This window comes from Balaenoptera borealis, assembly GCF_965194805.1.
Source record: "Balaenoptera borealis genome assembly, chromosome: 10".
Taxonomy (NCBI): Eukaryota; Metazoa; Chordata; class Mammalia; order Artiodactyla; family Balaenopteridae; genus Balaenoptera; species Balaenoptera borealis.
This window is the reverse complement of record NC_138874.1, coordinates 79,526,089-79,539,981: the sequence shown is the minus strand read 5'-3', so window position 1 is coordinate 79,539,981 and position 13,893 is coordinate 79,526,089. Positions and strand designations below refer to the sequence as shown.

At 36.9% G+C, this 13,893-nt stretch overlaps 1 protein-coding gene across 7 annotated transcripts in view; it reads left to right on the top strand.

Moving 5' to 3' along the window:
* ASAH2 (N-acylsphingosine amidohydrolase 2) overlaps positions 1-13,893 on the top strand; it is a 93,515-nt gene that overhangs the window by 52,709 nt on the left and 26,913 nt on the right. For 6 of the 7 annotated variants that reach the window (XM_082339453.1, XM_082339452.1, XM_082339455.1 and 3 more), the window contains 6 exons: positions 3,469-3,584; positions 4,640-4,734; positions 6,392-6,431; positions 7,223-7,318; positions 10,013-10,108; positions 12,256-12,402. In XM_082339453.1, the coding sequence (XP_082195579.1) occupies positions 3,469-3,584; positions 4,640-4,734; positions 6,392-6,431; positions 7,223-7,318; positions 10,013-10,108; positions 12,256-12,402 (590 nt within the window). The remainder of the gene's footprint in view (positions 1-3,468; positions 3,585-4,639; positions 4,735-6,391; positions 6,432-7,222; positions 7,319-10,012; positions 10,109-12,255; positions 12,403-13,893) is intronic. The other variant, XM_082339456.1, reaches the window with a different exon arrangement.

Sequence of the window (13,893 nt, the reverse complement as noted above, 5' to 3'; positions counted from 1 at the left end):
CATGTCTTCCTCACTAAGCTTAATCATTTCTAGCTTTTGATTTAAAATGAGAGATGTGCGACTCTACCTTTCACTTGAATACACAGAGGTCATTGTAGGGTTATTAATTGGCCTAATTTCAATATTGTTGTGTCTCAGGGAATAGGGAGGCCTAAGGAGAGGAAGAGAGATGGAGGGACAGCCAGTCGGTGGAGCAGTCAGAACGCATACATTTATCAGTTAAGTTTGCTGTCTTATATGGATGTGGTTTGTAGTGCTGCCAAACTATTACAGTGGTAACATCAAAGATCACTGATCAGAGATCACCATAAGAAATATAACAATAATGAAAAAGTTTGAAATACAGTGAGGATTACTAAAATGTGACACAAAGTCATGAAGTTAGCAATTGCTGTTGGAAAAATGGCACTGATCAACTTGCTTAATGCAGGGTTACCACAAACCCTCAATTTGTAAACAAAACCCCAAACAAACAAACAAAAAAACCACAATATCAGCAAAGTGCAAGAAAATGAGGTTTACCTGTTCTTTCATATCTTTTATGGGCTATTAGCATCCTTGCATTTCAGCTTGAAGAACTCCCTTTGGCATTTTGTGTCTCATAATTCATGTAGGCTTTCTTCATTCTTTTTCATTTTTTTTCACTTTAATTGAATAGTTCCTAATGACTTGTTTTGAGTTCACAGATTATTTCTTCTGCTCGATCAAATCTGCTGTTGATGCTCTCTGCTGCATTGTTCATTTCACTCATTGCATTCTTCAGCTCCAGAATTTGTTTGGCTCTTTTTTATGGTTCTGCCTTTCTGTTGAACTCTCATTTTGTTCATAATTATTTTCTTGATTTCGTTAAGTTGTATATTTGTGTTCTCTTGTAGCTTGCTGAACTTCTTTGACACAATTATTTTGAGTTCTTCTTTGACAATTTGTAGATCTCCAATTCTTTGGGTCAGTTATTGGAAAATTATTGTGTTCCTTTTGTGATGTCATGTTTCCTTGATTTTTGCTGTCTCTCGTAGAATTGTATTTGTCTGTGCATTTGATGGATCAGTCACCTCTTCCAGACTTTACAGAATGGTTTTGGTGGGGAAAGGCCTTCGCCTGTGGGTGGCTGCAGAGACATTGACTGGGTGACTGTGGTTGTTCCAGCTCCAGGGAAGCCCAAGTGGCATAGTCTCCATGCAGCTCTGTCAGCTTAGGTCATCATTGGTGAAGATTGCATGGGTCCTTAAAGGCCAATGCTAAGGGTATCTGCAGCTGCTGTGAGTGCTGTTGTGATCTTCAGTGGTGAAATCTGCTGGGGACATCCTGACATCTTTTTCTCCCTTGAGGGATGTCATGGCCAAGGGCATCACTTTTGGTGCTATGTTTGGCTTCAGGTACACTCACAGTGGTGGTGGCACTGATGTCTGATATGTGGCATCCATGGAACAGTGACATACCTGAGATCTGGAGCGTGGGTGCTTGTGGAGCAACCATGCCTCCAGGGTCCAGGGCACTGGCTCACCAGCAGCTGTGTGCCTGAGGTACGAGCACATGTGGAGCAGCCATGGAGCTGGGGACTAGAACACGTGCATTTGCAGAGGACAGTGGTTCTGGGGTTCAGGTCCACTTGCAGTGGCTCCAGTGCCTGAGATACAGGTACTTGCAGGGCAGCTACAGGTCTGGAGTTTGGAGCCCAGGAAAACACAGCGTGGTCACAAAGTTGGGGTCTGAAACATGGGCATACATGGAACACCCATGGCTCTGGGGTCAGGGGCATGTATGGGTTTGGGGGTGGGGGACTGACAGCCCTGACTCCAGGGCAGTGGAACAGCAGCTCCTCATGAGGGAGGTACAGCAGCACCTCTCTCTCCAGTGATCCACGGTAGCAACCATCATTGGTTACCTCAGTCATACAAGCTGTTGGTGTCTCTTTGGAGCAGGCTTCTGGGGTTTGCACTGACAAACAGGGTCCTCTTTCGTGAAAGCTGTAGAGAGTCTGTTGTAGAGGCTGTTCAGGTTCTCAGTGGCAAGGGTTGCCAGGGTCTTCCACAGAGCAGGCCACTGCAGCAAATGATGGCACCTGTTATGTGGCTGGTACTGATATCTTCTGCCCTTCTTTGTTCCTAGCCTTCTTGAGATGTCTCAGATAAGCCAACCTTCCCAGTGATTCTTTTCATGTGGTTATTCTGTTTTTTTGCTCCACTGTGTTGCTGTAGGTTTTTAATTGGACTCTTGAGCCCTCCTAGGGCTATTTTCTTTTGTGGATAGCTAATTATTGTATTCTGTGGGGGGATGAAAGCTGATATCTTCTACTTTGGTATCTTGCTGAGGTCATCTCCTTTCTTTATAAGGGCATTTAAAGCTGTAAATTTCCCTATGGGAACTGCTTTCACTGCATTCTATAAGTTTTGATATACTGTGTCTTCATTTGCATTCATCTGAAACTGTTTTTATATTTTCTTTTGATTTCTTTTTTGACCATTAGCTATTTATAATCATGTTGCTCAATTTCCACATATTTGTGAGTTTATCAAATTTTCTTCTGTTATTTATTTCTAATTTCATTACATTGTGGTTGAAAACATACTTTGTATTATTTATACTTTAAAACATTTATTGAGGTTTGTTTTATGGCAAGCATATGGTCTATTTTAGATAATGTTCCATATGCACTTGAGAAGAATATATATTATGTTGTTGTTGGATGGAGTCCTTTGTTAGTATCTGTTAGGTCTAGTTGGCTTCTAGTGCTGTTCAAATTTTATACTTCCCTATTGGTCTTCTCACTCGTTATTCCATCTGTTATTGAAAGTGAGTTATTGAAGTTCCAACTATTATTGTTGATTGTTTCTCCCTTCATTTCTGTCAGTTTTGTTTCATGTATTTTTGTACTCTGTTATTAGGTCCATATATGTTCATAGTTGTTATATTTTCCTAATGGATTATAGAGTCTATGTTCTTAGGTTTTGTAGTTAACATAGCTTTCCCCCAGATTATGGGTGTTATGCTTGATGGTTGTTTTAATTGCTCGTGTGTGTGTGTGTGTGTGTACATAATTAAGTGGAGATTCAAGAAAGGGTCTTTAGAGACCACAAGTCAAACAACTGGTACTTCAAGTTGGAGGTGTTTTTTTTATAGTTTTCAAAATAAGAAAAAGGTGATTCAGTTCATAGACCTACATTTAATTATATCATATTTTTTTATTTGCAAAGTGGTTGAGAAAGATCAATTAAAAAAAATTAAGGTTGTAGAACATATATATTCTTTTATTCTATCAACCACACTGAGGATCTAATTAAACAATGGCTCCTACTTCAGGATGTACAGGAAATTTTGCCTCTTCTATTATGCAAACTGTTTGGAATCATTGAACAACAACCTTGATAAAATCTCTCAAAGTCCTAAAAGCATTGTTGTACAACATTTGTCAAAATGATGATATTTTTCAGAGGGTTGGAATCATATTAATTATAACATTCCTAATAGGGACAACAGTAGGGGATCCATCTTGGGACAGTATTCGGGATCAGATCCTGGGCAAGCCATCTGAGGAAATCAAAGAATGCCAAAAACCAAAGCCAATCCTTCTTCATACTGGAGAGGTAATACATTTTGATTTTCATAGTGAAATTAGTATATCGTTATTTTTACATTTATGAATTATCAGATATGATTAGTAGCTCTGTGTTGAATAGTAGATCTGTGTGTTATTCAGATGTTCCCATATCAAATTTTTAATATTAAAAAATATGGATGCTATAAGTCTAACTCTAAGAAATAAGGGTTATGATTATTAAATACACTGACTTAGATTTTTACATCTATAGTAAATAAATGAAACAATTAGAACAGTGGAAAAGGAAGAATAAGATTAACATTTTTCTTATTCAGGATTTGTTTATGTTGACTCCAGAATAAGAGTGAACACAGAATTCTTTGCAGAGAAAAACATCTCAGGTTATTTTCTCACAACTCAGGCAACATTATTAACTAAAGCAATATTCTTTAAATACTCTTTGGAACATGGATTTTCATATTCATACCAGTGTTCATACTATCATGGATTTTTGATGTAGAAAAAATTTTTAAGTAGCGTTTTTTCTAATATTTAATTAAAATTCTCCAGGAAGAAGAAAGAGAGGAAACAAAGGAATAGAGGGAAAGATTCTACTAATCTGAATATGGTAAAGGGTAGATTCTCTTGGAGAAAACCTAAAAAGCAAGGCAAGACTTGCTAACTGAAGATTTAAAGTGCTATTAAAGTAAAAAGAAATCATCAACTTAAGCTATTCTAAATGATGGTAATTCCTTATTCATCTTTTATAAGGATAGTCACCATGGTAATATAGGAGAACACTTGGTTATCTATTACACATTGTGATTCCACAATGACAAATCCACGAGAAACTTCATTGATGAGAAAATAAGTCCAGGTTAATGGGACACTGGTATATGAGATTTACATCTTATTACTATTGAATAGATAGAATATTTAATACTATGTGAATTAGAAAAAAAATATGATATTAGGATAAGACACCTCAAAACAGCTGGAAACATTTGAAATTCTTTAATAAAGGAACTTCTATGAGCAGTGTCAGTCTCTTGATAGAAAGAATAATATTCTTAACACAGTTTTCATGCTTTTGGTTCTTAGTTGTCAAAACCTCATCCCTGGCACCCAGATATTGTTGATGTTCAGATTATTACCCTTGGGTTCTTGGCCATCACTGCCATCCCTGGGGAGTTTACGTAAGTTCCTCTTTTTTATTTTGTAGTTACACATGTAACTGTTGTGGATGTGTTTCTGTTGGGATCACTTCTTATCATGGGCAGATAATTCTGTACTGACTCCTTTGTATCCTACTGTGCTATGTTTGGCAACGGTGACAAATATTCCCACCCTCTTTTGGTGGGGCCTCTGAAGAATAAATCTCTCTCTGCCTGTTACTAGTGGGTAACCTGAAGTAAAGAGAAAAATCTGAAAAGTTATCATTCCAATAAAATTATACAATGATTTATTATGTCAGTAGAAAGACTTTAAATAATATTAAAATATAGGGTCGTGAAACAATCAGTTTAGGTATTAGAAGCATGGAAACATATTTTAAATCCGATCCTTATGCCATATTTCCTATCTTAGTAAGTAGCAATTTTTTATCTTTCCATTGCTCAGGCCCTAAATCTTAGAGTCATCCCTGAATTCTCTCTTTTTCAATTTTCCCTGCTTTCAATCCTTTAGCAAATTCTGTATGTTCTATTCAACACTTTCCAACATTCTTCCTCTCCCCATCCCCCGGCCCCAACCTGGGTCTAAGCCACCATTATCTCTCCCCTGGATTTTACTGCAATAACCTCCTGTCTCACCTTCTTGCTTCTCCCTCGCTCCTCTATAGTCTTTCCTCAACATTATAACCAGAGTAATCCCTGAAAAGCATAAGTCAAATCATGTCACTATTCAAAACCTTTCAATGGCTTCTAACTCTCCAGAGAAATTCTCAAACCCTTATAATATCCGACAGGGCCCTATGTGATCCTCTCTTCAGCAAGCTCTCTGATCTGATTTCATACCACTCCCCCTTGACCACCCCTGCTGCAGCCACCTTGGCTTCAGTGCCATTCCCAGACTACCAAGCATGCTCCTGTTTTAGGGCTTTTGAACTTACAGTTCCTTCTGCCTGAAACAATTACCCTCCATTTATCCCCACGGCCAACTCGTTTATTCCTTCTATTCTCTGCTCAAAACTCTAACAGAGATGCCAGTCTTGCTTACATGATATAACATTGTCTTTACCCCCCACCGCTCCTACCACCACCACATCACTACAGCATCAGCACGAACACCGCCATCCCCACAATGACCACCACCATTCTCTTTCATCCTTATCCTACTTTATACTCTCCATAGAACTTATTGTCATCTCACTTTTTTATTTGCTTGTTGACCATCTTCCCTCCCTAGAATGTCAGCTCCATACTGTTGAATCCTTAGCAGTTTGAAGTGGGTCTGGTACGTGGTAGGTGTCCAATATTTTACTGAAGGATTAAATGAATGAATGAAATAGTAAGTTCTCTGTAGGCAGGAACAGTACACTCTCTACTTGCCTCAGCTGTTATTAACATAGAATGCAACCTATTGTTGACTCAGTGAATGGAAAGTGATTGGGATCTTTTGCCAGTGATATTCATTGATTCTGTTTTCCTCCTTCAAGTTGTCTGTTTTCACTTTAGGATTTGTCTTGAAGATAGGGCAGTGATGAAAAAAGCTCAACTTTAACTTGCATTGTTTCTATACACTTTACTATTGTTAGCCAGGCTAACATTTTGGCTTTCACTACAAGTCTTTCTGTGTACCTTGTGTACATTCTGAATAGGAAAACACTTTGATAATTCTGTTTTCTTGACTCAGGACCATGTCTGGACGAAGACTTCGGGAGGCAGTTCAAGAGGTAAATTAAAAACGAAATAAAATATCCATGCATTTTTATTTGGAAAAGAGAAAAGAATTCCCTATCCCTATGATCTGGCACCTTTTAAATTATTCTTTGCAAAGATGACGAGAGTTTTACACGTCTTGAAAGTAATGGCTGGAGGTGAAAATGAAATATTGGTGGCATAAGAACAAACTTAAAAAATATAAGAGAACTATAATAAGATTAAAATATTTCATTTGTATTTATGTACTAATAATTTAAAAATTGATAATGGTTTTATGGATTCAGTAGTAAATGACCCCAAGTACATTAGTATCTTCAAGTCCTGTGTAAATAAAAATCTAACACGTTAAAAATGCTGTATTTTATCTATATTTGGGATTTTCTTTACATTCAGAAAGTATTGTAGATGGTTCTAAGATGACATAATCAACAAATGTCTTATTATATGGAGCTGGAGATAACTCCTGTGGTTAGCTAATATGTTCCCATTATACTTTTTTGGAAATTGATAAAATATCTGTATTTTGGTAATAAGAAGATTCTGCATCTGCAAATACAATCGTTAAGATGTTCGGAGATCCATTGACTTGCCCAACTATAGTGCAGAGTTATGGCTTTAAGTTTTCCTAAGGGATCCTTTGATACTCCTGTACTCCTAGGCAGTTTTGATCATTAGGAAAAATATTGTTAAGATAGTTATCTTACAAATGATTCATATTTATAATTGTATGTTAAGTATAAGTAGGATGATAATACACTATAAGTTGAAGAGTAATTTTATTTCACTCTCCCTTTCCCCCTAGGAATTTGCAACTTATGGGATGCTGAATATGACTGTTGTTATTTCGGGTCTATGCAATGTATATACACACTACATTACCACCTATGAAGAATACCAGGTAAAATAAAAAGTTCTCATCATTTAAATGAATTATACCCTGGTCAAGACTATTGCGTCAAATGCAGAATTTCTTTGTGGACTTCCTCAATCGTGTTTTTGAGAGGTGATTTTGTTTTAGGGCTGGTAAGAGAATGATAAGCCAGAGGTTGTATTTGGGAGTTCTAGGTTGACCATTTCCAAGTTCAGGTCAAAATTCTAGTCTCACTGACTTCCACTTTCCCTGAAATAAATTACTTTGTCAGGGGCACTGATAATAAGCCTGCGTTATGGCATACAACATTCCTAACTCTATCCTTAATGCTTCTGGTGCCTTAAACTTCTGTAGAACCTGGGAAAAGCTCCCATTGATAGCTTCTGTTTATTGAGTGCACTGGCTAAGCACCTTGCAAATGTGATCTTACGTAATCCTCACAATTAGCCCTGACTGAAGTAGGGTATTATTATATCCATGATACAGATTAAGAAACAGAGCCTCAAAAAAATTAGGGAGGCTGCTGGCTGGTAATGCGTTTTTGTTTACAAATAGTACAGAAAGTAGCCCAAGTACTTTTAAACAACAGTAGTTAAAAACGTGAAAACAGTGTAGAGTTCCACAATTAATGGTTTCTAATACATCTGCAGGTATAACTTGGCAATCCATACTGCGGCACACAGGCTACCCCTTGACAAATACTCAGTAATTCCAGCAGTAGAGTCTGCCCTGCTGCCCTCTGTTGACTTTACTGAAGGGTCCCTGCCTTCTAGGAAATCCTGTTGAATAAAGGTTCTTAACTGGGGTAAACTTAGATGCGAATAAGTTTTCATGTATCCACTTTTTCATTTATCTGTAACTATCATTTAGCATTTCTTTCAATTATGAATGTAGGCAACAAATGACAGTAATATTAGCTGTACCTCTGACTTTTGTCACCAGTAGGAACCATGAATATTTTTCATATCACAAATAGTTACTGCACATTTGGAAATACCTTTTACTCTCATTGCTATTTTAAAATCACAGTAGTTATTAGATCTGCTACTAGATCTTGTTATTTAGTAGCATCATACAGAAGCACAAACATTACTCTATCACAAAATTGGTTTATTATTGTTTGATTTCAGTTGAATGGGTTTCCTTTGTCAATCCATGTATTTTATTTTATGTGTTTAGAAATGTTGCTCTGAAAGGGGTCCATAGGCCTCAACAGACTGCCAAAGTAGTCCAAGGCGCAAATAAAGTTAGGAACCCCTACTAGCTTGTCTCCTGGTTAGGGACATGAAAGGATTAGTATTAATTAATTAATTAATTAATTCACTCATTCAGTCAACAGATATGTTTTGTGAGAGATACTGTACTAGCCACTATCTGGGCATAACAATGCCTTGCCCTCAAGACCACTAGAATTTATAGGCCAGTAAAAGACATAGAAGAAAGCAGATGATTACATTTCTGTGAAAGGGATGCACAAGGTGTTATGAAAACGAAGAGAAAGAGCACCAGTTTAGACTGGGTATTTGAAGTTGGGGACTGGCAGATTTTCACGAAGATGTAGAATTTGTCCAAGTTATTGAGAATGAGTAAGGACTAATTGAGCAAATAAAAGTTAGGGAGGATGTTCCATATTGAGGGAGCTACATACACAAAGGTCCAGAGGGGCAGACTTAGTATATTTAAGGGGCCATAATTAGTTGAGTACCATGGAATTAGCATGATGAGGGTAGTGAGACAGGGGCTAGAGTGGGAGGCAAGGGTTAGGTCAATGGAGAGTCTTTTGTGCTGTGCTACAGAGCTTTGAGTCAATAAGGAAGATTTTGGGGAACTGCAGTAGAATTTAGAGGAAGGAATGCTCTGTTGAAATCTGTGATTTAGAAAGCTCACTAGGATGGCAGTGTAGAAAATGAATTGGAAGGGCAAGTGTAGAGGCAGAGAACTGATTAAGAAGCTGTAGTTATGATCTGGATGAGAGCTAAGGGTTTGACCAAGGTAAAGCAGTAAAGAAAGAAGAAAATGAAAAAATTCAAGAGATGTTAAGGAATGATGACTTGGAGACTTATAGGATATAGGATGAAGGAGAGAGAGGGGTCTAAGGTGACTGCAAGCTGATCCTGGCATGGGAGACTGGACGGATGGCCTTCACTGAGATGAAGAATGTTGCAGGGAAAGCTGATATATTTGGAGTGATGAGTTCCAGGTTAGATTTGATGAATTGGAGGTTTCTGTGGAACAACCAAAGCCTTGGCGCTCAGGTAAAAGGAGTTGTATTCGGTTCTATTTTATAGTTCTATGATGGGTTAAATGTCCTTCTCCAGATAGTTCCATCACCCCCCAGTTTATCCAGGAGGTACTAAGACTCTTATTTTTGCTCATTTTTTTCTCCTGCTGTACTCTTTGGGGGAAAACATTTATATTACAAGTACTTAAAATAGACATAAACTCAGGAGATATTACCCTCTTTCAGCTTAACTGGACTGTTGGTCCAAAAGGCATAAGCCAGGAGAATTCTTCACTGCCTTGAACAAGTAGTTGATGGGAGCCATTTATTTTTGCTGGTAAATGGAAATGCCCACTCTCCTTTGTCATAAGTAGCCTTGAATTATGTCAGTTTGGCTTATGCAAGACATCCAGTCATCACCCCTCACTAAAATGCAACACCTCTGTAAGTGGATCGAAATATGCAGGATGGTGTAAGACTCTGTTCTGCCTCTCCTGCAGGCTCAGCGGTATGAAGCAGCATCCACAATTTATGGACCACATACTCTGTCTGCTTACATCCAGCGTTTCAGAGTCCTTGCTAAGGCCATTGCTACGGTAATCAAAAATTGTATGTTTGTGTGTCTCAGGGGTGGGGAGATGCAAAGGGAAGCAAAAAAGACCTTAGCTTTGAGTGTTCAGTTTCTTTGAAAATCTTTATATTTAAAAATATTGTAGCTGTGAGGTATCTCTAAGAAATGAAACTGGTAAAATAAATTCAGAGTCAGTTAACATCTTTTGGTAGTGACCACTTTTTTCATAGCTATTATCCTCCCAATCATCGTGTGAAGTATGGAGGTATTTTCCCCCGTTTTTCAGATGAGCAAATAGGTTCAGAGATGAGAAGTGGTCAAGCTTACTATAACTGTGAGTTGAACCAGTGCTCTCTAATCTTGGTCAGTTTCTCTCCAGTTGCTTCCTGAATTGAGTGGTTTATCAGTTCTGAGATGCCCGTTTTCCATATTATAACATCGCTGAAATTGGGATGTATTGGGTTGGCCAAAAAGTTCATTCGGTTAGTGAATATGTTGTTTGATAAAGTTCTTGGTGAAAATGAAAAATGTCTTTTATTTTTACTTAAAACTGAAGAAACTTTTTGGCCAACTCAATATCTTCCAATCAAAGGAATCTTACGATTATAGTTAGTAGCATGTTTTCACTTTCTTGGTGGTTCAAAAATAATAATAGTGATTATAATCAGTAGAGCCTTAGATTTGATAAAGTGCAACAGTGTCTTGGAATGTACACACATATTGTGTCTACCTAAAATCTGTACACCAAAATAAGTTTACTTAAAGGAACTCCACTTGTGTAAATCTTCCCTCTGGAATATGGTTTATATATGAAGCTGTACTCTGGTGTCAAAAGATTAGTCAATAAGCAGGATAAGGACTTTAACGTGATAAATGGACCCTTGTACAATACCACATAAGCCCCAATAAAGGCTGTGAGGCAATGATGGCATAGCAAAGACAATAAAGCCCTTTCAAAGAAAGAGCTTGGATATATTAAATTGAAACAAAACTGCTGTTTCTGTAGGTCAAAATAGTGAAATATGGGCAATTTCATATGCCTCCATCTAATTAGTTATTGACTGTGTGTTTGAAGTTTCAGTACAAGGTATTTACTTCGGATATATTTAAATTATCTGGTTATTGTTTTATCATAATATTCTTTTCAATTTTAGGTCTGATACTTTTTTAAAAAAATAGAACTATTTTTATTTTTCATCATAAAAGCTAACTATTTGTAGAATATTCAGATTATAAAGAAAAGTATAAACCTCTAACCCATCTCTAGAGATAACCGCTGTTTAACTTTCATGCAATTACAGGTTTATAGCTCTTCCCATGGAAGTAGTGTCATCAAATTTTATAGTGATATTTAGGAAGAAAAGTGTGATTCATTTTGTGGAAATTTGTTTCAGAATTTTACAGTTACGTGTCTAAGAATATCTGTGTGATCTTGAAAAAAAAAACCCACTGAGTATCTGCAAGCCTAACTTCCCATTTGCAAAATGAGAATGATAACGAGTAGGTTATGTGGCTGCTGTCAAGATTAAACATATAAAGCAAGGATTAAAGTACATCAAATCCATATGAGGGCTATTTAAAATTTGAGATTAGAATTTTGGTGACACTATTAAAGGTGACAAATTTTGTGGAAAGCATAGATTAAACCAGTCATGATACAGGCTGATCTTAACTTTTAAATTAAAAATATATTTATTATATTCTTTAATGAGCACAGAGAAGGATTTAGGAAAAAGCTTGGTAGTGACTTTGGATAAGAGAGACTCAACACTTTTCAAACCTTTAAAGAATAATTACAGTGTCATGTTACAGAGGCTTATCATGTGTTTCTGTCCAGAGCCATACAGTTAAAGAATGGCTGTCCCAGAATCTAAACTCGTGGAACATGATTCCTAGCTTACACTCTAGATTATACTGCCTAGGGGAGTGAAAGTGTTACCTGTGATCGACACTTTCTTCTAGTCACAAAAGTTTAAATTATGGACATCTAGGCTCCTATTTCATCAGAGTTCCCCTTGCATTTTGTTACAGTTGTTAGCTCTTGGGAAGAGGGAGAGGGAGTGGGAAAGTGAGTGTGTATGTGTTTGCTTTCATGAAGGCATTTTTGGGGATCTGGGGAAAGGGTCTTGACTCTACATTGTATGCTTCTTAAGCAAATGCTCTCTGTTCTAGGATACAGTAGCCAATCTGAGCAGTGGTCCAGAGCCTCCATTTTTCAAAGACCTGATGGCCCCATTAATCCCTAATACTGTGGACAGAGCGCCTGTAGGCACAACTTTTGGGGATGTCCTGCAGCCAGCCAACCCTAAATACAGAGTGGTAAGACTCACAATGAGGTCTTGGGATCCTTCAGAAGCCTGTGTGGGGATGGGGGGAAAGATGTTGTTTAATGTCACCACCTGCCTCGAATCATGCCTCGGCCCAGCTGTTAGCAATAATTTAGAAAATTGTTCTTATCTCTGCAGAGGCTCTGAAAACATGAAAATGGGGAAGTATTTATTTTTCAGTTGGTAATTGTGGAAAATTGAATTTCTAAAATTCAAATTATTCCTTTTCTTTTTAAAGGGATAGTCCTGGAACCATTCACTGTAGCATAGAAAAGCTGTCTATGATATGTTAAGGATAGGGAAAGCACATAGAAATGAAGCAGGATTTCTACCACTACTATTTGATATAGATCTTGTGTCTTGCAACTTTGCTAAATCATTTATTAGTTCCAATAGATTTTTTTTGGTGTGGATTCCTTAGAAATGTCTATGTATAGTATGTCATCTGTGAATAAAAACAGGTTTACTTATTCCTTTTTACATTTCTTTTGTGGATGCCTTGTATTTATTTCCTTATTGCACTGGCTAGAGTCTCCAATGCAATGTTGAAAAGAAGTTGTAAGACTGGACATCCTTATCTTGTTTCTAATCTTCGGAGGAAAAGTATTCAGTCATTAAGTATAATGTTTTCTTTAGAATTTTTGTAGATGCTCTTTATCAGGTTAAAAAAATTCCCTTCTATGTCTAGTTTGTTGAGAGTTTTTATGAAGAAAGGGTGTTGAATTTTTTCAAATCCTTTTCTGTGTCTACTGAGGTGATCATGTGGTTTTTGTTTTTTATTCTATTAATAGGGTGTATTGTATTGGTTGATTTAAGATATTAAATAAATACCCTTTAGTAATGGTATATAATACTTTTTACATGTTGTTAAATTTGGTTTGCTAACATTTTTCTAAAGAGTTTTGTACTCATGTCTGTGAGGGGCATTTGTAGTCTTCTTTTTATGCGTTGTCTTTGACTGCCCTTGGTATCATGGTAACACTGGTCTCAGAAAAGGAGTAGAAAGTGTTTCCTCTTGTATTTTCTGAAAATGTATGCAAAAGATTGATATTATTTCTTCTTTAAATATTGGATCAGATTTACTAGCAAAGTCATTTGAATTTGGGCTTCTTTTTATGGCAAAATTTTAAATCACTAATTCAGTTCCTTTACTAGTTTTAGGCCTATTCAGATTTTCTGTTCTTGAGTCAATTATGTGTCTTTCTAAGAGTTTACTTTGTCTTTAGGAATTTTCCCATTTCATATAATTGTCTAATGTGTTGGGATAAACTTGTTCATAATATTCCCTTTTAATTCTTTTAATTTCTGTAAGGTCAAAAATGATGTCCCCTCTTTCTGCCTGATTTTGCTGACTTGTGTCTTCAAAGAGCCATCTTTTAGCTTCATTGATTTTATCTGTTTTTCCATTTCACTGATTTTTGCTCTAGTGTTTCATTTCTTTCTTTCTGCCTGCTTTGATTTTATTTTGCTCTTCTTCTCATTT